The sequence below is a fragment of the Macrotis lagotis genome, chromosome 1 (assembly GCF_037893015.1).
Source record: "Macrotis lagotis isolate mMagLag1 chromosome 1, bilby.v1.9.chrom.fasta, whole genome shotgun sequence".
NCBI classification, from domain to species: Eukaryota; Metazoa; Chordata; class Mammalia; order Peramelemorphia; family Peramelidae; genus Macrotis; species Macrotis lagotis.
The window spans coordinates 286,443,644-286,463,595 of NC_133658.1; the positions used below are offsets into that span (position 1 = coordinate 286,443,644).

At 37.9% G+C, this 19,952-nt stretch overlaps 1 protein-coding gene across 1 annotated transcript in view; it reads right to left on the bottom strand.

Moving 5' to 3' along the window:
* Positions 1–254: 254 nt before the first annotated feature.
* The window catches only part of DBH (dopamine beta-hydroxylase), a 36,642-nt gene continuing 16,944 nt past the window's right edge, over positions 255–19,952 (bottom strand). The window contains exons 6-12 of the mRNA XM_074227653.1: positions 12,972–13,138; positions 8,865–9,008; positions 6,300–6,338; positions 5,374–5,433; positions 4,722–4,849; positions 3,427–3,586; positions 255–386 (exon numbers count right to left, since the gene is read on the bottom strand). Of these exons, the coding sequence (XP_074083754.1) occupies positions 255–386; positions 3,427–3,586; positions 4,722–4,849; positions 5,374–5,433; positions 6,300–6,338; positions 8,865–9,008; positions 12,972–13,138 (830 nt within the window). The remainder of the gene's footprint in view (positions 387–3,426; positions 3,587–4,721; positions 4,850–5,373; positions 5,434–6,299; positions 6,339–8,864; positions 9,009–12,971; positions 13,139–19,952) is intronic.

A 19,952-nucleotide genomic window follows, 5' to 3' on the forward strand; every position in this document is an offset into this window, starting at 1 on the left:
AAAGGCTAATTTTACATGCCTAAGGCAGCTGCCTTCCAAACCTTAAGGAGCATTTTACTAGTTGGAATATGTTTCTGGCAGGTTCTCAGTTCCATCTTGAATTAGGGGAGGAAACTAGCCATAAGATCAGCATTAGGCCATACAGCAAGGATGTATGAGGGTCACCAATGAGGGTATGGTCTGCATTTTCTCTGGCTCAAAGGTAAGAAATTCAGGAAAGATTTGGGCCAGAACAACAGGGGAAAGATTCTCCCCTAGCCCTTTTTCCCATCAATGTTGACCAGTGCAGGAGAAGCAGGTGACAATCCTGGAGTGGCCTGGCATTGTGGCATAACCTCTTCTAGTTCAACCTTTATCTCTGGTAAAGGCTGCCTTTCCCATTCACCCTGGAGAGAAAGAGAAAAAAAAATGGAGATCCATGAAAACAAGTTGGTTAGACATTCTATCACCAGTTCATTTAATTCAGTATATGTATGTGGATGCTCTTGAGGAATTCCCCTATGACTCTTGGGACTGAATTTGAGAAAGATTATCTAGTGAAAAGAACAGTGACTAAAGAGTTCTATCACTGATTCACTTCATCATTATTATGGGTCTTAGTTTCCTTCTCTACAAAATGGATGAATTGGATTAGACCATCTCTAAGGTTCCTTCCTTCCATCTCTAAAATTCCATACTCTATGACCCCTTCTGTTTCTGCCATTTCATGTTCTAAGATCTCTTCCAAATCTAATATTCTTTTATTCTAATTCTTATTTTGCAAGCTTCCAAAGACTCTCTTGAAGTGAGCTCATGGTCTTTATAAGTGTCAACCTCCTTCTGTCTAATGAATTTAAATAATATGGGTTGAATATAATCAAATTTTGATCATCTTTTTCAAGGCAGGACAAATGAAGAAGATCGTAGTCTAAGCTTACACAGTTTCTTAGTATCAGAGCCTGGAACCTTGTCTTCCAGTATACTTTCCACTACAAAATACAGGATCAGCTGAAATGTTTGGAATAAGCTCACCCACAGTAAATATGCCCCTTTTTTTAGCAGCCTCCCCCACCCAGACATTAAGTTCCTCATCCTCCCCAACATTTTACTTCAGCACAGGTCACCTGAGGCTGTCCCTCACAAAAGCAATCCCTCCAAGCTGGAAACTTTGGATTTAGCATTAAATAGCTGAGCTCACAGAATGCTTCAGGAAAAGTAGCAGGCTTTAGAATCACCAGGCTATAAAAATCTATGTGACTAATAAGAACTAAGCTCTGTTTTCTTGACAGGCTGGATTGGGATTTGGCTGGTGAATGCATTAAATGTCTCTAAATCTCATTTGGTCTCCAATGGTGGGGAGTGGGGGTAGGGAATCAAACTGAGGCACACACTTTCAGAATAGTTTTTCCTCTTCCTTCTCCCTCCTCCGTCTCCCCCTTACCCCATTCCCCATCCTTATTTTTAGTGTCTGAGGGAAGTGTTTAGGAGCTCAGCACATACCATATGAGTTTCTTAGGAACTGGTGATGATTTTGAGTTGTTGTGGGTTGTGATACTTGAGAAAATGTGAACAGAGAAGACTGTAGTATCTCCTTCCCTAGAGACAATGTTAAACCTCCCTTCTATTCCTCCACAGTGCATCCTTTTGTACTTAGAGTCATCTGGGTACAACTTTTTTTATTGTTTCATCTGGATTATCTATGTAGACCCTAAGGACAGGACTCTCATCTCATACTTTTGCTGAGTACTCTTTGGTGAACAGCATAGGAAAGGTACAAAGTAAAGGAGGCACTTGATAAATATTTTTTACCATGAATTGGAAACAATAGCTACTAACTTTCAAGAGGAGTGAAATAATTTTCACAGAGATCTTTAAGACTTGAAATTTGTGGTTTAGATTTACCAAGAAATATGAAATCAGAACCTCTTGCCCTTCATGTCTGCCACCAAATAGTAACCCCTGTTCTCCTAACCCCCGCTTTTCTCTTGATAAAATGTGAATTGAGAACAATGGCTCAGATTGACAAAATCTTTAGAATTCTAGAAAACGAATTAAGGACTATCACCAAGTGCTGGGAAAGCTGAACTTTCATTTGTTATACTAGGTTAGTTTGTTATACTAGGTTTGTTAGCTAGGTTAGTCTTAGTCTTCACAAAAGAAGATACTAGATTGCACCCAGGCCACTCCCTTTCCTTCAGCAAGTTATCTGCCCAATTCAACAAGCATTCAATAAGCATTTGCTGTGTTCCAGGCACTGTACACTAGGGTTACATAGAAAAAGACAGAATAGCCCTTGCCCTCAAGCTTATGCTTTACTTGGGGAAACATCACAGACACAGATAAATAAATGTAAAACACATCCAGAGTAATTTCTGGATGAGGAGCACTAGCAACCAGAGGATACCAGGATGAACTTCATGCAGGAGGTAACATATAAACCAATTCTCTAAGGAAGTTATGGATTCTTGAAAGCAAGGGGAGGAAAGAGAACATTCTAGGCATGGGGGAATATTTTTTAGGAGGCTTGTCTCTGAGCTTCCATCTCTTCATTTGTCAAAGAGAAGCTGTACTAGGTCAGCTCTAGGATGCCCTCCACTTCCCTCAGGATATTAGTTTATAATAGCTTTTTTTTTTTTTGACAAGACCTCTGACTTTACTGGCATAAGGAATTCCCAATGAAGTAATTTCCTCTACAAATGAAGCTTGGTTATAGCTCTCTAATTCTAGTGAACTGCCTAAAGAGGACACTGAAAAGATAAGGGTCTCCCAGCCAGGATGTGGCAGAGGCAAGACTCTAAACCAGGCCTTCTTGACTCAAAAGCTATCTCTCTATCTACTCAACAATCCTACTTATAAAGAGTTTTTAAGACTGATAAAGTATGTTTTATAACATTGGACACAAGGTACTTTATGATAGCACTCATAAGATATCACAGGACTATCTGTGATGTGTAAGCACAAGATACATGTTGAGTAGTGAGTATTGATGATGACTTCAGAGACCCATCCCAAATTCCCAAGACAAATCCTTGTGGGGTTCTTAGTTTTGTGGGAGTGGAGAACTTGTTTGTCACTTAATGACAGGATTTTAAGGGGAAAGAAATACCCGATCTATATATCCTAGTCTCACCTTGGCTATTGTACCTAACATGATGTCCTTCTTCAAACTATGCATGATCCCTGATGAAACCTCATCAGACCAAAAACTGAGTACAACAACTGCTAGTCCCTAGAGTTGGGGAAGTAAGAACTCATTTGCTTTTCAACTTACTTTTTCATCTACTAGCTCATTCTTTTTAAGTCTGTTTCTCTTGAGTATATTTCCCCAGATTGAAACAGAGCAATGCCCTTTCTAACTCTTGGATTGGGGACTAAGCTAAAGAATGGACTTTTTAATTAAGTTTCTCTACCTTATTCTATTTGGATCCCACCCTTCCTGAGACTTACTGGAAATTGGACAGCAGAGGATTTGTTGCAGTGCATGGAGATGGGGGCAAAGTCATATAGTGACTTGAGCACATTCCGGTTGAAAGAGTTCCAAGGGACAGAAGCAAATTGCTCTTTGACAGAAGACTTGGGGCAGGTGCAGATATCTTCATTGTTAAACCTGGTGGAATGGAGGAAAATCACTGTCAACTGGAAGAACACATTATAGCATTTTCTCCTTATTCAGGGAGAAGGGGGAAAATAGCTATCTAATTTTGCCTTGTAGAATAAGGTCATTAAGAAGAGGGATAGTACTCTGCCATATATCTTTGATCAATGTCAGAGAAGACTCAGGAATAGTTATACTGAATCCTAGGGCACCTAGGTAGCAAAAAGGATAGATCATTGGATGAGGAAGAGCTGAGTTCAAATCCAGCCTCAAGCACTTACTAGCTGTGTGATCCTGGGCAAGAAACTTACCCTTTACTTACCTCAGTTTCCTCAACCATAAAAATGAACTAGAGAAAGAAATGTCAAACCATAACAGATTGAAGAGTCAAATATGGCTGAAATATTGAATAAAACACTGAATTCTTTCTTGTGAAATGGCTTTTCCAAGATAGAGCATCTTTTTTTTTATTATCTCCAGACCAATGATAGTGGGAAGAACACTAGAGTAAGAGAAGAGCTGGTGAGTCCTGATGCTACTACTTACTAGTTGTGTAATTTGAAGCAGAGTCTATTTCCTCCCCTGGAATGGGGAGAGGTGAAGGTGGGAATAACCTGTCCTGATTTCCTCAGAGGGATTTTGGGAGGACCAAAGTAGGTGATGTATGTGATAGTTCAAGGTGAGCTCTAATTAGAATAGTAATAGTCTACCAAAAGTTTCTCCAGGAAAAAAAATGTTTTTGTCTAACCCAGCTCTCTAAACTGAAGTCCTTAACTGATTTTCCCTTTAAATGACTACGCTGAATTTGAATAGAGTTGTAAATTCACCTATTGTTAATCTAACAGATGAAATCAAAGAGGGGAGATAAATGGACCCTGCCCCCAACCACTACTACCATCACAAATTCCACTTTGAGTAATTTTTTTTGCTTTATGATAACCTACTCTGCTCTCAACCAGCATTTGCCCTGCCTTTCTCAATTACCTGAATCTGTAAAATTGGCTAGTAGTGTATATTTCCACCTCCACAAGTTGGAGACCATGAAGATTTGCCAACTATCATATTATGGTGAAATTCAGATAAATTAAAATACATTCTAATTCTAAAATACAATCTAATGGGGTGGGGATGGAGGCAGAAGAATTACCTGTTAACAAGATGAAAATATTTCTGTAAATAGCCAGGGTCCACAGCACTTTTACATAATTCCAACTGTGTCTGTGGGTAGTAGTGTATGTAATTCACACACATTTCTTCTGTGATGCTAAACCCACCCTGGAAGGTTAAAAAAATAAACTAATAATTATAACTCCATTGTATGCAGGGTAATCTTAGATTTTCAAAGCAGGTTCACAAATGTTATCTCATTTGGTCTTCAAAAACAATCCTGTGAGGTTGACAGAGCAGTTATTTGCAGGTTAGAAATCTCATTTGTAAGAAGGTCATATCCTGTGAAATGGTCAGGAAGGTCATTAGCAGCTCTAAGAGCCACTAGTTCTATGGCTCAGACTAGCCTTAAGGACATAAAGACTTCAAGACAACAAGATTCCCCATCTCCTGCCAGGCATTTTAAAGGATAATATAATTAGATGAAGACAGAAATCCTCCCTCAATCAACTCAGACATGAGTTGGGGAGACTTCACTCAGACACATGAAACAATCAGAGAATTAGTCAAAATTTTATGTCATAAAATATTTTACTGCATGTGGTGAAGTTTCCAAAGTTGAGGAGAGAGAGAAAAAGAGACAGAGGAAGAAAGAGAAATGGAGAGGAGAGATCCAATTCACATTAACTCACCACAGTTGCCAGCTCTCTGTATTCTGTGTTGTATGTACAAGAAGTAATGAGCACATCACCCTGTGTAATAAGCAAACAGTCACATTAACACATGTGTCCTGGGGCTGATGCATTTGGACCGGATGTGATGAACATAACTTCCTCAAGTAATCTAAAAATAATGGGCACCCACCAATAAATGCACTGGGCTGAATCAGGAGACCTGGATTATACAATTCTGCCACTGACAATTGGTCTAATGACAAGTCTTTTCCCCAGTCTGGGTCTCAAACCATAGAATCTTGGAACTGAATGCATCTTCAGAGACCAATTCCCTCAGTCTAAAGAGGGCAAAATCATGTTTTAATATGCTATATTTTCAGATGTTTTTCCTTCTCTAACATTCTGTGTTCTAAAGCTGCTTCCAAATCTAAGTATGTTTGATGGTTGAACATTTTTAACTTTAAAATCCAGACCAACTCTAATATCCCATCTTTGGTTTACCATTCTGCTTGCTGAGTTGCCTTATAGCTCCAATATTCTATGATCTAGCATTCTACATTTATCCTTTATAGCTTATAAAAAAAAATCTGGATTCTATTATTTTATGTCTTTTCACTTGGTTTTTGTGGTTGTAACTGAAAGATCTCTATAGAGTCAAGCTGTACTACCCATTTATTAACAGGTCTAACTGTCATATATATGCTGAAAATGGCATTTGAAATCAAACTGCAACATCCTAAGGTATTTGATGAGACTCAACTCCAGCTACCCTCTGTCACTTTCCCCCTCTATCTCCTTCCATAGAAAAATTTAACATTCTACTTCCCTGAATGGTTTAGAGTTTGGAAATGAGATAAAGTGATACCACAGGAAAAACAAAGACTTAACTGACTTAACTAGTTTTTCTAGCTAACAATTTGTAAGTTTTCTCATTTGATACTCACTGGGAGAACAGACACAATTTTCTTTAGCATTCGGATCTCCTAGAAGATGAAAGAGAAGGAAAAAGGAAGGGAAAATGATTAAAGAAGCTGTTCAAGAAAGGCTTCAGTCACTATTTTGGATAACTATTTGGAATTATCACCCAAGAAGACTATAAAAACTGTGCATATCTTTTGACCCAACAATACCAATACTAGGTCTATATCTCAAAGAGATCAAAGAAATAGGAAAATAATCTTTTTATACTAAACTATTCATAGTAGCTCTTTTTGTAGTGACACAAAGAATTGAAAGTTAGGGGATACCCATCAGTTCAGGTATGGCTGAACAAGTTGTGAAATATAACTGTGATGGCATGTTATTGTGCCATAAGACATGGGGGGATAGTTTCAGAAAAACCTGGAAAGACTTATATGAATTTCTGCAAAGTGCAATAAGTAGAACTAGGAGAACATTGTACACAGTAACAGCAATTTCACATTAATTATGAAAGACTTAGCTGCTCTAATCAATACAGTGATCTAAGGGAATTCCAAAGGACTATTAATAAAAATGCTATCCACTTCCAGAAAGAGAACTGGTTGACTCTGAGTCAACAGATCAAAGCATATGCAGATCAAAGCATAATTTATTCACTTTATTTTTTTGCTTTCTTTTGGCAACATGACAAATATAGAAATATGTTTTGCATGACTTCACATGTATAATTGATATCATATTGTTTGCCTTCTCAATGAGTTGGGGAGGGACTGGAGAGAGGGAGAAAATTTGGAAGTCATTTTTTTAAAAGAATGTTAAAATAAATAAAGTATAATTAATGTTTTTCAAAAATAAAGAAAACCTTGATTTTAAAATTTTATAATTTATATATGGCTCTCAAACTTTATTCTGGCACGATTTGGAGTCAGAGGGAAAGATATTTGGTGAGATGGACACAGACAAGATGCTTAATGTCTCCTTTTCTCCTTAGTCTTGTGTTATTTTTAAATCCTTTAAAAGATACTTTAATGCAAGTACCTTTTCTCTGATAATTATCTTCTATCCTGTCTATTTTTTTTTGTATAAAGTTGTTTTTATTGGGCCTAACCATTAGATTGTAAGTTTCTCTTTTTTTATTTATTTTTGAATTTTATAATTTCACCCAATCTTGTTTCCCTACCCCACCCCACCCCCACAAAAGGCAGTCTGATAGTCTTTACATTTTTTCCTTGCTATACTTTGATCTAAATTGAATGGGTTGAGAGAGAAATCATATGCTTAAGAAAAAAAAATAAAATATAAGAAATAGCAAAATTACATTATAAGATAATGTGGGTTTTTTCCCAAATTAAAGATAATAGTCTTTGATCTTTGTTCAAACTCCACAATTCTTTCTCTGGCTACAGATAGTATTCTCCATTCTCCATCACATATATCTCCAAAATTGTCTATGATTGTTGCATTGATGGAATGAGTAAGTCCATTAAGATTGATCATCAACCCCATATTACTGTTAGGGTATACAGTGTATTTCTGGTTCTGCTCATATCACTCAGCATCAGTTCATGCAGAACCTTCCAGGCTTCTCTGAATTACCACCCCTCTTGGTTTCTAATAACATAACATACATATACCACAATTTGTTCAACCATTCCTCAGCTGATGAACATTCACTCAATTTTCAATTCTTTACCACCACAAACAGAGCTGCTATGAATATTCTTGTATAAGTGATGTTTTTACCTTTTTTCATGATCTCTTCAGGGTATAGACCCAGTAGTGTTATTGCTGGATCAAAGGGTATGCACATTTTTATTGCCCTTTGGGAGTGTAGATTGTAAGTTTCTTGAAGACAGGAACTGTCTTTTGTCTTTCTTTGTGTCCCCACAGTGCTTAGCTCAGAGGCTGTGTTTAATAAATACTTCATAATTAACTAACAGATTTTTAAGACATAAGTTCCAGAGTTATGGTAATGTTCCTATATCAGTAAGAGAGAGGAAAAAATATGATCTTTAAACTATTTTAAAGAAATCTGTATATAGAGGAAGCTGGTGTTCAAAGTAGGAAATGTATGTTAACAGGTGCTTTTCTTCCCCTCATACTTCAATACAAAAAGTAACCCCACCAGCCTAATACATACTGTAATTTCCACCACTTCTTGGGTTTAGGTGCTAAAGACTGTGATATTGCTTCTAGAAACTGGTTATTCAAATATGCATATTCCTTCAGGTCTCTCCTTTTACCATACTTAATAAGATATAAGACCCTAGAGGGCAAGGGCCATTTTGGATTTTGTGTTTAGATCACCAGCACCTAACAGATGTCCTTATATATGACAAGCACTTAACAAATGTTTGTTGAATGACTTTTTTCAATTTATCCATTTGATATCAGATATTCAGGACAGCTACAGAATAAGGAAGTCTCTAAGGTGATAAAGGGATGTTGAGCAACAGAAAACCCCAATTAGTAAGGTAAGTATAGGGAAATTTTCTATCAAGAATAGGGGAAACCCAAAATGACAGAACACTGATCATGGATGCCTTGTTAGAATATAGAAGGTCAGGGTTTGGGCCAATCATTCATACCTGGAAATGGGGGCTGTAGTGGTCATCCCTATTCACCACCTCTGTCACACTCCCTTCTCGGGCTATGACCGTGATCACCTTCCTCCCTGTGAGGTGAGTGTGGAGCTGGGAAGCAAAGATGTGAATCCCAGACTGTGGTAAAGCCTAGAAAATCATAGTAGAGAGAAAAAAAGGGTTCAGTTCAATAGTTTAATAAATTGTTTTTGGTTTAAAGCTGCATTTTAGAGGATTCCCAGAATTTTGATATCTAGCTAAATGGAGTATTACTGATCTTGATTACAGAATAATGGGCTTTATTCTTTGTTTCATCAGGAAACATTTAGATCAAGTAAACCTTGTTAATGCTATTTTCATAGCACTGAGTGGGCTTTTAAATGGGAGTGACCAGACTGTGTGGGGGACTCAGAGAGAGCATGCAGGCTACACCATTACCACTTTTAATAAGAACTCCCCGTTTGAATAGAAAAATAAGAGTAAATTTGATCCTTGTTGTTACTATGCTGCTAAAAGACAGCTCACTTCTATTTTGAGAGTTTGGCATGAGAATGGTGGCAGCATTTTCATACAGGCGGATGGTGAAAGGCATTTCAAGGCAGTAGATCCGGTAGATGAGTAGCAAAGGGAATTAGTTCCCCAATGGGTGTAGCATTTTCCAGAGCATCCAGGAAATGTAATTTGTTTTCTCTTTCTTTCCCAGACTGGATGATTCAGTAATGAGATTTTTTTCCTTCAGTGGTGACAGTAGCAGCTATCCGAAGAGACCCTTTTCTCACTCAGCTCACCTAGGGACCTTTTGTGGTAATAATGGGATACTCTACATAAAACAGTAAGAGACTTATTCTAGAGGTTTTTGATCATATTCCACTTATCCAGCATCATCTAGGGATGCACTGTGCCTTACAAGTGAACATTCCAAATAATTGAACCTTATCTCTTTAGGGGAAAGAATTAGACAAAGACTTAGGACACTTGGTGGGGTCCTACCTCTGATACCAGCCTGCTGTGTGACCTTGAACAGTTTGTGCCTCAATTTCCCTATCTTTCAGCTCTTACATTATGTTTTCTTTATCCAAGATCCTTTCAGTCACTGACAAACTGTGTTCTGTTCTCCAGGATCCTTCTGACTGACATTGTGTTCTCTGTTATAAAGTCTCTTCTGATTATAATATTCTGTAATTTTATGACCTCTCAATAGTATCATTCTATAGTGGAATCTGACTTACTAAATGAAGGAGACTTAGATCAGAGTATTCTAATTCTTTGGTGTCAACTCAACAAAAACTATCCCAAGAAATAGCAAAAAAACTAAACCCCATAAGGATCCTTGCAGGTCAAACAAAATTACTTAGAAAACCACATATTAACTTTATCTACATTCTACTATATTTACTTTTTGTTAAACATTTTCCAATTAGACTTTAATCTGATCCAGTCATATTGGTCAGTGTTTCATAATGTTTGAGGGCTCCATATTTGACAGCTCTTTTATACAGCATTCCTTCCCTTTTCCATACAGAAACTTTCCATTGATTTGCCTACCTACCAGATAGAGGGGAAAAATTCTGGGAGACCACATTCAGGGATTGCCACCTTTACTTTAGAGCTGAATCCCTTATAAATCTTTGTTCCACTGGAAGAGAATTTGTTCCTAAAAGTCCAAATGACTGTTAATTAAATAATCTCTGTTATCAACCCCACAGCATAGATTTATATCTAGGCTCAAGTTGGAAAGAGGGAGATTAGTAATTATCTTGTCCATTTAAGACAAAACAAGAGGAAGGTAGATTAAAGTACACAGGAAAGATTTAGGTTGAATCCAAGGGAGACCTTTTCAGTAATATCATAGTTGTAGAATTTGTTCTGATAAGATCTTTAAAAAGCAAAACAAATACATGTTTGTCCCTGAAGTGATCTTTCAAGAAAGAGGAGGTCAGGGAGTCATAAAGAGGTCTGGTATAGCACATATGAATTTGTTCCAACTGTGTTATTTTTCTGCGAGATGCAGGTAATAATGCCTTTGGGTCTTCATCATTCTGAGAGTATCTAAATTGCATTCACCAGTCTGCTGCTCTAGAAAGCCAGGCTTCCTTTGCCAGTTTTGATTGAATATGAAAAGCATCTTGGGCTAGTCACCTTACTTCTCCATTCCTTAATGCTTCCATTTGTAAACTAGACACAAGGTTATTTTTCTCACAGGATTATTATGAGGAAAGTGATTTGCAATTACTTTTTTTTTTTTGCAAGGCAAACAGGGTTAAGTGGCTTGCCCAAAGCTTGCAATTACTTTTTAAAAAATATTTTACTTATTTATTTTTCCCAACTGCATGCAGAGACAGTTTTCAACAACCACTCTTTTTCAAGGTTTTGAGTTTCACATTTTTTCCCTTCCTCCCTTCCCTCTCCCTTCCCCTCTTCCCCCAACAGAAAGCAATCTAATATAGATTATATGTGTATAAGAATGTTGGATATGTATCCATATTAATCATGAGCACTTTGCAATTCTTATAGCACAATATAAATGTTTGTTAATAATGTTTTTTCATCTACTATCCCAAGGAATAGCAAGAACTATAACACACATACCTCAGGTCATTTCTCCTAAATTAGGGATTTCCAACCTGGGGATATTAGAAACTTCTCAAAGGGGTACAGGGAAGATTTGACAAATAACTATATTAAACTTTATAGCATATATGAAACTATAGAATTTATTTCCTTCCATACTAAATAAAGGATTTGGGAAGGTCTATGGAAAGGCAAGAGGTATGAGGATCAAAAAAATATTGTGAATCTCCACCCTAAACAATTTATGCCTTATTTATTCATTTGTTTCTTTGCTTCTAAAACTGCCTCATTAAGCTCTCTTGCAGCTTTTAACACTGCTGATTCTTCTGTATAATCTGCCCTCCCTGGTTTTTCATAACACTACTCTCTTTTTTTCTCTCTCTTTCTCTCCTTCTCCCTCCTTCCTTTTCCTTTTCAGGAATTCTTTGCTAGATCACACTCAAATACTGCCCCTTTCCCTCTCTACTCACCCCTTGCACTGCCCCTATGTATGTGACAATAACCTAGTATTCCACCCTTGATCCTCTCTCTCTCTCTCCCTCTCCCTCTCTCCCTCTCCCTCTCTCTCTCTCTCTCTCTCTCTCTCTCTCTCTCTCTCTCTCTCTCTCTCTCTCCCTCTCTCTCTATCTCTCTATCTCTCTCATACACACACACACACACACACACACACACACACACACACACACAAACACACACCAGCTCCCATGCAGATAATTCTCAGATCTGCACATCTAGCCTTCATTTCTATCCAGAACTTCATGCCCATATCCTCTAGTTACCTTTTGAAAATCTCCCTCTGTATATCCTATAGAAATCTTAAACTCAACCTGTCTACAATCAAATTTGTTGTTGTTCTCCCTAAACCTATTTTCCCTTCTAACTTCCCTATTTATATTGAGGGTACCACCATCTTCTAGTTCCCTAGATTTTCAAGCTTTGAGTCATTCTCATCTCTTACTCTCTTTCATTCTTGCCCCATATTCAACCAATTGCCAAATTTTGTCTCTCTTACATCTTCAACATCTCTTCTATCCATCTCCTCCTTTTCTCCATTCATATATCACAATCAGCCCCTTCTTCAGGCCCCCATCACCTCTTGCCTGAACTATTGCAATAACCTCCTAACTTTACTTTCTGCATCCAGTCTCTGCCTCTTCAATCTAACCAAACAGAAAAGCCAATTTGCTCTTCTTAAAGCTTGATGATGTTTCTCCTCAAGTTAAGAAGCTTCAGTGACTCCCTATTGCCTAAGAAATACCATGCAAACACCACAATTTGTCATTTGCAGCCTTCATAATTTGGCTTCAATCTGCTTTATCTAAACTCCTTACACATTACTCTCCACTAAGCACTCTATTCTCTAGACAAACTGATCTACATTCTGCCTCCCACTTAGTTGAGATGGATAAATGTTGCCAACTTGGAGTAAAAACCTTCCCAGACTCAAATTCAAGCCTATTTTTTTTTGTTCATATCTTGCCCATATCCAAATCAGCTCATGAGAACCAGGGTCAAAAAAGGCAAGAATCCAGAAATACTCACCAGTTGAGTACATTTATCAGTGCAATATCCAGTCAAGATAAAGTCAGTCTCTTTGGGAGGAATAGCCATCATGGGGGTGTATACGAGGCCCAGTTCCATGATTCCAGCATCAAATGGCCTCAGTGTAGCTGTGTAATATAAGCGGAGGCCTGAGGAGTCATGGCGGCCTAAGACAGGGAAGGCACATCCTTAGTTTAAAACTTCAACAGAAGCAAGCACCATGCAAGGAAGGGGAAAAAATAAAAAAATAAAATGAAATGAAATAAAATAAATAAATAAATTAGCTCCCCAGTTCTTCATGTCAAAGAAATAGCTCAATTTTTTTATTTGCTGGTTGACTGGGTTTTTTTCTTTTCTAAACATATTTTATTACTTCTAAATCCTCTTATGTTCCCCAGCTGCAACAAACAGAAGCAAATGTCTATGAGCAGCAGTCTTATTGCCAAGGATTTGAAGATATTGGGATCATAGAGATTTTAGAGTAGAAGGGGCCTTAGAGGCCTAGGGCCAACGGCTAAACAAGTAGTATAAACAGCCAGTGCTCTGAGGTCTCAGTAGATTAGAATGACTTTATGGAGGCTATAAAGCCATGACAAGTAGGTAGGATTGTAATGTTTGAGGAGGGTGAGGAAATGTTCTATGGGGGATGCTAAGAAATGGGGAATGAAGTGAAAATAAAGACAGGAATGTGCAAAGTGTGATAAAGGGATGGAGGAAAAATCCAACCTGGCTGGAGAAGAGGGTTCCAGAGAACCCTTGGAAAGGTAGCTTGGGGATGGCTTGTGAAGAACTTTAAATGATAGTTCAAATGGGGTTTAAGGTATGATCTCCCAAAGGACCCTGTGGAAATGTGAAAGTATTATCTGGAATAGGATGATGGGACAAGGGTTATACTGACATGAGTGAATTTATCATATAGAGAACCAAGGGTAAAAGGTAAGAAGAGTTCTGAACAAAGGTTCAACTGAGCAGACCTTAATTGGGATATTATGAGTTGTAACTAGGGTGGAGCAGCCCAAGATATTTAGAGAGTATCAAATTCAAAAGGATTGTGCCAAAGGCAAGTTCCCTATTGAGAATTTAGAGGGATTGGCTATAGGTCCATACCCGATAATAAGAATGACAGGAGATTGGAGTTCCAACATCATCATCCAACATGACCATAATCCCTTTTCCACTCATTGTGGCAAGACCCTCAGTAATGGAGAACTCTTTTGGCAAATGCTATTCACTTGTTCTTTCATCGAGGGCTGGGGGGAGTCAGAACCAGGTATACTCTCTTTTTATAGACTTTCTCCCATGTCAGTGACCTAGCTAGGAAAAGGTCTTGTGGTTGAGAACAGCACACAACCCTCAAATATTTAAACCTCTACTCAGGAACATGAGGGTGCATCATTGCTGTAGATTCTTACCAACCCCAGCCCAGGAGTGTCCCAGTCCTTTCCCTTTGTGGCTAAGCATCTCTAAAGAAAAGAAGAAAACAAGGGCCCAGGGCTTACCATAAGGTCATGGAGGGCTCTATGGGTTCACTCTCTCTTCCTCTACCACTGATAGCCCAGTAACAACTTCCTTCCTTTTCATTCACATGGTCAGTTTGAGACCATGCAGGAACATGTCCACCCTCAGGGATCAGGAATATTTCAGTAAACTCCCACTGGGTAGATCTTCTGGAGGATCCTGGATTTCTTCCCCTCCCCATCTAGGCTAAGCCTTCCAGGTATCAGTAATAAGAGGGGTAAATGGATGTCCAGAGACTAGGCCAGTAAGAGAGAGGAGGGTGGATGGAGAAGGATGGTGGCCTTTCCCTGTCATCTTCATTCCTGGAGAGGTCACAGGATGCCCACCTGACAACAGGTTAGTAAGAATATCCAGATTCTCAAATGGATCTGTGATCTCATTAATTCAAGAAAATTTTCTAAGAATATTGATCACAGTTCTGGCAACTCACAAACAAAATAATTAGTTAAATTAGGAAACTAGCAGATGGTCAGATGGTCTGCTGGGCTAAGGCCCCTCCCTCCCCCAATTTCTCAGCCTATCTCTCACATCAGTGTTCTGGTTTTTCTGCTTCTCCACTCCTATGCCCTACACAATTAAAGGTGCCTTTCCTGCCTCATATCCCAGGAGTAAAAATTTCTAGTTCTAGCCTTGCTGCAAAGAACGATCTGAAGGAACAGTATACCTGGGGCTCTGATGAGATAATATTTAGAAAGTACTTATCACAGTACCTTGAATATATTAGGTGCTTAATAAAGGTTTATTCCCTCCTTCTCTCCCTGGGGGAAAAAAGTGCATCATCTCATCATGGGATTTGCTCTCTCCAAAGGAGAAAGTTCACCAACTTCACAGTATTTTTAGGTCTAGAACAAGATCAACTGAATAAGGTATCTAGAGAAAGAAGATCCATAGAGCATAGAGCAGCTAGGTGGTGCAGTGAATAGAACACTGGCCATGGAGTCAGGAGGATGAGAGTTCGAATCCCACCTCAGATACTTGACATTTACTAGCTGTGTAACCTTGGGCAAGTCATTGAATCTTGATTGCTTCACATCCAGGGCCATTTTCAGTCATCTTGATTCAATTCTGACCACTGGACCTAGATGGCGCTGAAGAAGAAAGTGAGACTGGTGACTTAGCATGTCACCTCCTCACTCAAATCCAATCCATGTGCTTGTCATGGCATCAGATGATGTCATAGTCTTCTTTGAGAAAAATACAAACATCATCATCCATTGAGAATGAGACATCCATAGAGAATATGGACCCCTGAAAGATATTAACTAACATATATATAGTATTTTATAGGACTTTAAAAATTCAAAAATTCTTTGAATATATGATCTCTTTTAAACCTTGAAATAACCCTGAAATTAAGAATTATCATTCCCATTTCACAGATGTAGAACCTAAGACTCAATGAGGCTAAGTGACTAGCTTATTATCACACAATTAATGTGTGTAAGAGGCAGAATTCAGACCCAGGTCCCTTCTGACTCCAAACCCAGAGTTCTTCACATTGCACTGCACTATAGTAATAAGTACTAAGGAGACAGGATATTTTCTTTGTCCTCTTAGTATATACCCAGTGAAGAAATATGAGACAAAGCTAAGAAAAGTCCATTTCTTATATCCCCTGGACTTATTTAATCAAATTAATGGAATTACAGATCCATTTGAGTATGCAATGAATTGACCAAGTCAGGACCCAGAGTATATAGGAGAAAGTACACCATTTTCCTTCTTGGCAGAAATGGGAGATGATAAGTATAAAATACTCCTTATACATCAGATTCGATTGTTACATTGCTTAGTTTTACTTGAGCTGTTTGTTTTATTCTCTTTCATTCTTTGTTACAAGGATGATTCCACAAGGAAGAGAAGGGTATGTTCTGAAATGAAGGAATGGAAAATCCAAATATATCAATATTTTTTAAAAAAATTAATCTGAAAAAATATTTAAAAAATTAATCTTCATGAACTAGAAAGAAAGTTGCATACTGGAGAGGTGGGTTGATAGTGGTGGTGAAAGCAAGTATACAGTTACTTCTTATAACCCTGTCCCTAAGCCATCTTCCCACCAGCAGCTTAAGTAAAATCAGAGCTTTTTAAATCTGAAAGGGATCATAAAGATCATATCATCCAACTGGCTCCTTTTTCAAGAGAGTAAACTGAAATCCAAGGTTGAATAGCTGACTAAAAGCAGAGCAATGTCCAGAAATTGATATTCCTGGCTAATTTCTCTGCCTTATAATTTATCCCCTTTAGGGGACATCTAGTTCATTTGTCCAACTCACCCCATATTGGCTTGCTAAAATGAGAAAGGGTTAGCTATGTTGAATGGAGTTGTGTCCTCATTTGATGCTCCCTACTAAATCATCCTTTCTGTCAGCCAGGATATTCCTAGGGCAAACTCCAGGTATGCCTCAGAGGGAAAAAGAAACTCACACTTTCCTCCCCTCCCTTCATTCAAACTCTTTTTAAAAAAAAAGTCCAAATTCAACCATCTCCAGTATTTCCATGTTAATTACATCAGATGGATAATAATAAAAAAGATATAATTGGTTTAAATTCAGAAGAGAATTAAATAATGAAATAATTGCTAGATTTTTATATTTATAGCAAAGTAGCACATTTTGAGATTTGCAAAATGACATGATCTTCCCTATATGTGGCAATAGATCCATAAATACACCCAGATAGCATGAAGAAGCAGGCTTTCCTGTAGACCTAAGGAATTGGGAATTTTTAAAAAGCATCTTTCCCTTTTGATTTTAATTGAACAAGATGCACAGAATCGTTTTTTTGGTCAAGTTGGCTCATAATCTACTTGTGGGCTGTAAGATTGCTTATTAATGTCAAGTGAATACAGATGGAAAAGGATTTGGGGGCTCATCGAATCCATATATTCAACCTCATATCAGTGACTAACACTCTTGTCCCCTCTTCCACTTAGGTTATAGTCTCTTGGAGATTAGGCATCATTTCTTATTCATCTCTGTATCATCCCCCTAACCCTCCATTGCTTGGAATTATGTGTCATAGATAACGGTTTAAATAGGAAAGAGGGAAGTCTTCAGGCTCCCATCACTACCCATGTCATACCTTCCTACAAAACAAGTTCCATAGACAAGGTGCCTAACCTGAAGAAGACAACACAAATACCAACAGTCCTAGGAAAAGGAAGAAAGTTGAAGAAACACCAAATCAACACAAAAATAACTATTCTTTGAATCACAATTCTGCCATTTAATTCCTGGATATCATTAGTCAAGTCACTTGTTGCTCTTTGTTTCAGTTTTCCTCAATGTAAAACGAGTGGACTGAGCTAGACAGTATCTAGAATACATTCTAAGGCTAATGTTCTATATTCCAAGACCCTATCTAACCCTTACATCCATTGTTCTTGTGCCCCTTCTAGTTCTGATATTCTATGCACAATGTAGACCTGATATCCTATAGTCAAATGTCCTTTCCCAATTTTGTTAACTCTTCTATTACTTAACTGCATAAAATCCCCACTACCAACAACTGATGGTTTGGATCCCAGAAACCACTATTGTAATACAGCTACCTCCAGGAGAGAACCTAAGGGTTGAATTATCTGTCAAACTTGGTAATACCAGCAAGCTCCTTGGGGAGATTTCTTTAGTATAGTCATCTTTTTTCAGAGCTCTTCTTTGTGTTATCATTTTCTTTCTTATGTCCTCTTCATATTTGTATGTCCCATATTCTTCTATTAAATTATAATCTCTTTTAAAAGCAGAGACTCTTTTAAAAAAGTCTTTGCAATACCAGAGCTAAGCATAATGTCTAGCACATGGTAGATCTTTAATAAGTTGAAGCAGAAAGACTGGAAAGGGATATAAAGAAAAATTAGATCAGTCCCTCTCCTTAAAGAACTTAGAGTCCAGTAAAGTGATGACAGCTACATAAGAATACACAACAGATCATGATGACTGCCATAAGAGAGCAAGAGGTATGATAAAGAGAGAGAGCATCCACTTAGTTTTAGAGGGAGACAGGAAAGATCATGATTTCGTGGATAAATTGTCATTTAAACTGGTCTTTGAAATAATAGATAAGATTTCAAATTAAAGCATCTCTGAGATATACTTCATACCTCTCAGACTGGCCAATATGACCAGAAAGAACAATGATCAATGTTGGAAAGGTTGTGGGAAATCTGGGACATTAATATATTGTTGGTGGAGCTGTGAACTCATCCAACCTTTCTGGAGAGCAATTTGGGATTATGCCCAAAGGGCAACAAAAATGTGCATACCCTTTGATTCAGCAGTACCACTACTGGGTCTATACCCTGAAGAGATGATAAAAAAGGGTAAAAATATCACTTGTACAAAAATATTTATAGCAGCTCTGTGGTGGCAAAAAATTGGAAATTAAGTGAATGTCCTTCAATCGGGGAATGGCTTGACAAACTGTGGTATACATATGTCATGGAACACTATTGTTTTATTAGAAACCAGGAGGGATGGGAATTCAGGGAAGCCTGGAAAGATTTGCATGAACTGATGCTGAGCAAGATAAGCAGAACCAGAAAAACATTGTACACCCTAACAACAACATGGGGGTGATGATCAAACATGATGGACTTGCTCATCTCTTCAGTACAATAACCAGGGACAATTTTGAGCTATCTGCAATGGAGAATACCATCTGTATCCAGAGAAAGAATTATGGACTTTGAACAAAGACCAAAGACTATTACCATCAAATTAGGGAAAAAAGCATTATATTATTAAGTAATTTTACTATCTCATACTTTATATTTCTTCCTTAAGGATATTATTTCTCTGTCATCACATTCAACTGAGATCAATGTATAACATGGAACCAATGTAAAGACTAACAGAATACCTTCTGTGGGGGATGGGGGGAGGGAAGCAAGAATGTGGGGGAATTGTAAAACTCAAAATAAAATCTTTCTTTAAAAAAAAGAAATAATGGATAAGATTTCATCAGGTATAGAGACAGAGGGAAAACATTCTAAGCAGGAGGGACATCTTGAATAAAGACACAGAATTGGGAAAGTATGAAGCATGTTTGTTGAAAACTGGTAGTTTAGTTTGACTGGAAGCAATGAGCTGGTGAGGTGGATAGAGTGCCAGTCCTGCAGTGCCAGGATAGAGTGCCAGCTCTGGAGTCAGAAAGACTCCTCTTCCTGAGTTCAAATCTGATCTTAGACATTTACTAACTGTGTGACCCTGGTCAAGCCACTTAATCCTGTTTTTCTGAGTTTCCACTCTTTAGAATGAGTTAGAGAAGGAAATGGCAAGCAACTTTATCATCTTTGCCAAGAAAACCACAAATGGAGACACAGAGAGTCAAACACCACTGAAAAACAAAAACAAATAAGTCCAAACAGGGAAGTAGCAGAAGATAACTTACTAATTCAAAGCAGCAAATAAGACTGAAAAAACAAATTAGAGTCAGCTTGTAGTAGATCTTAAATGTCAGTTT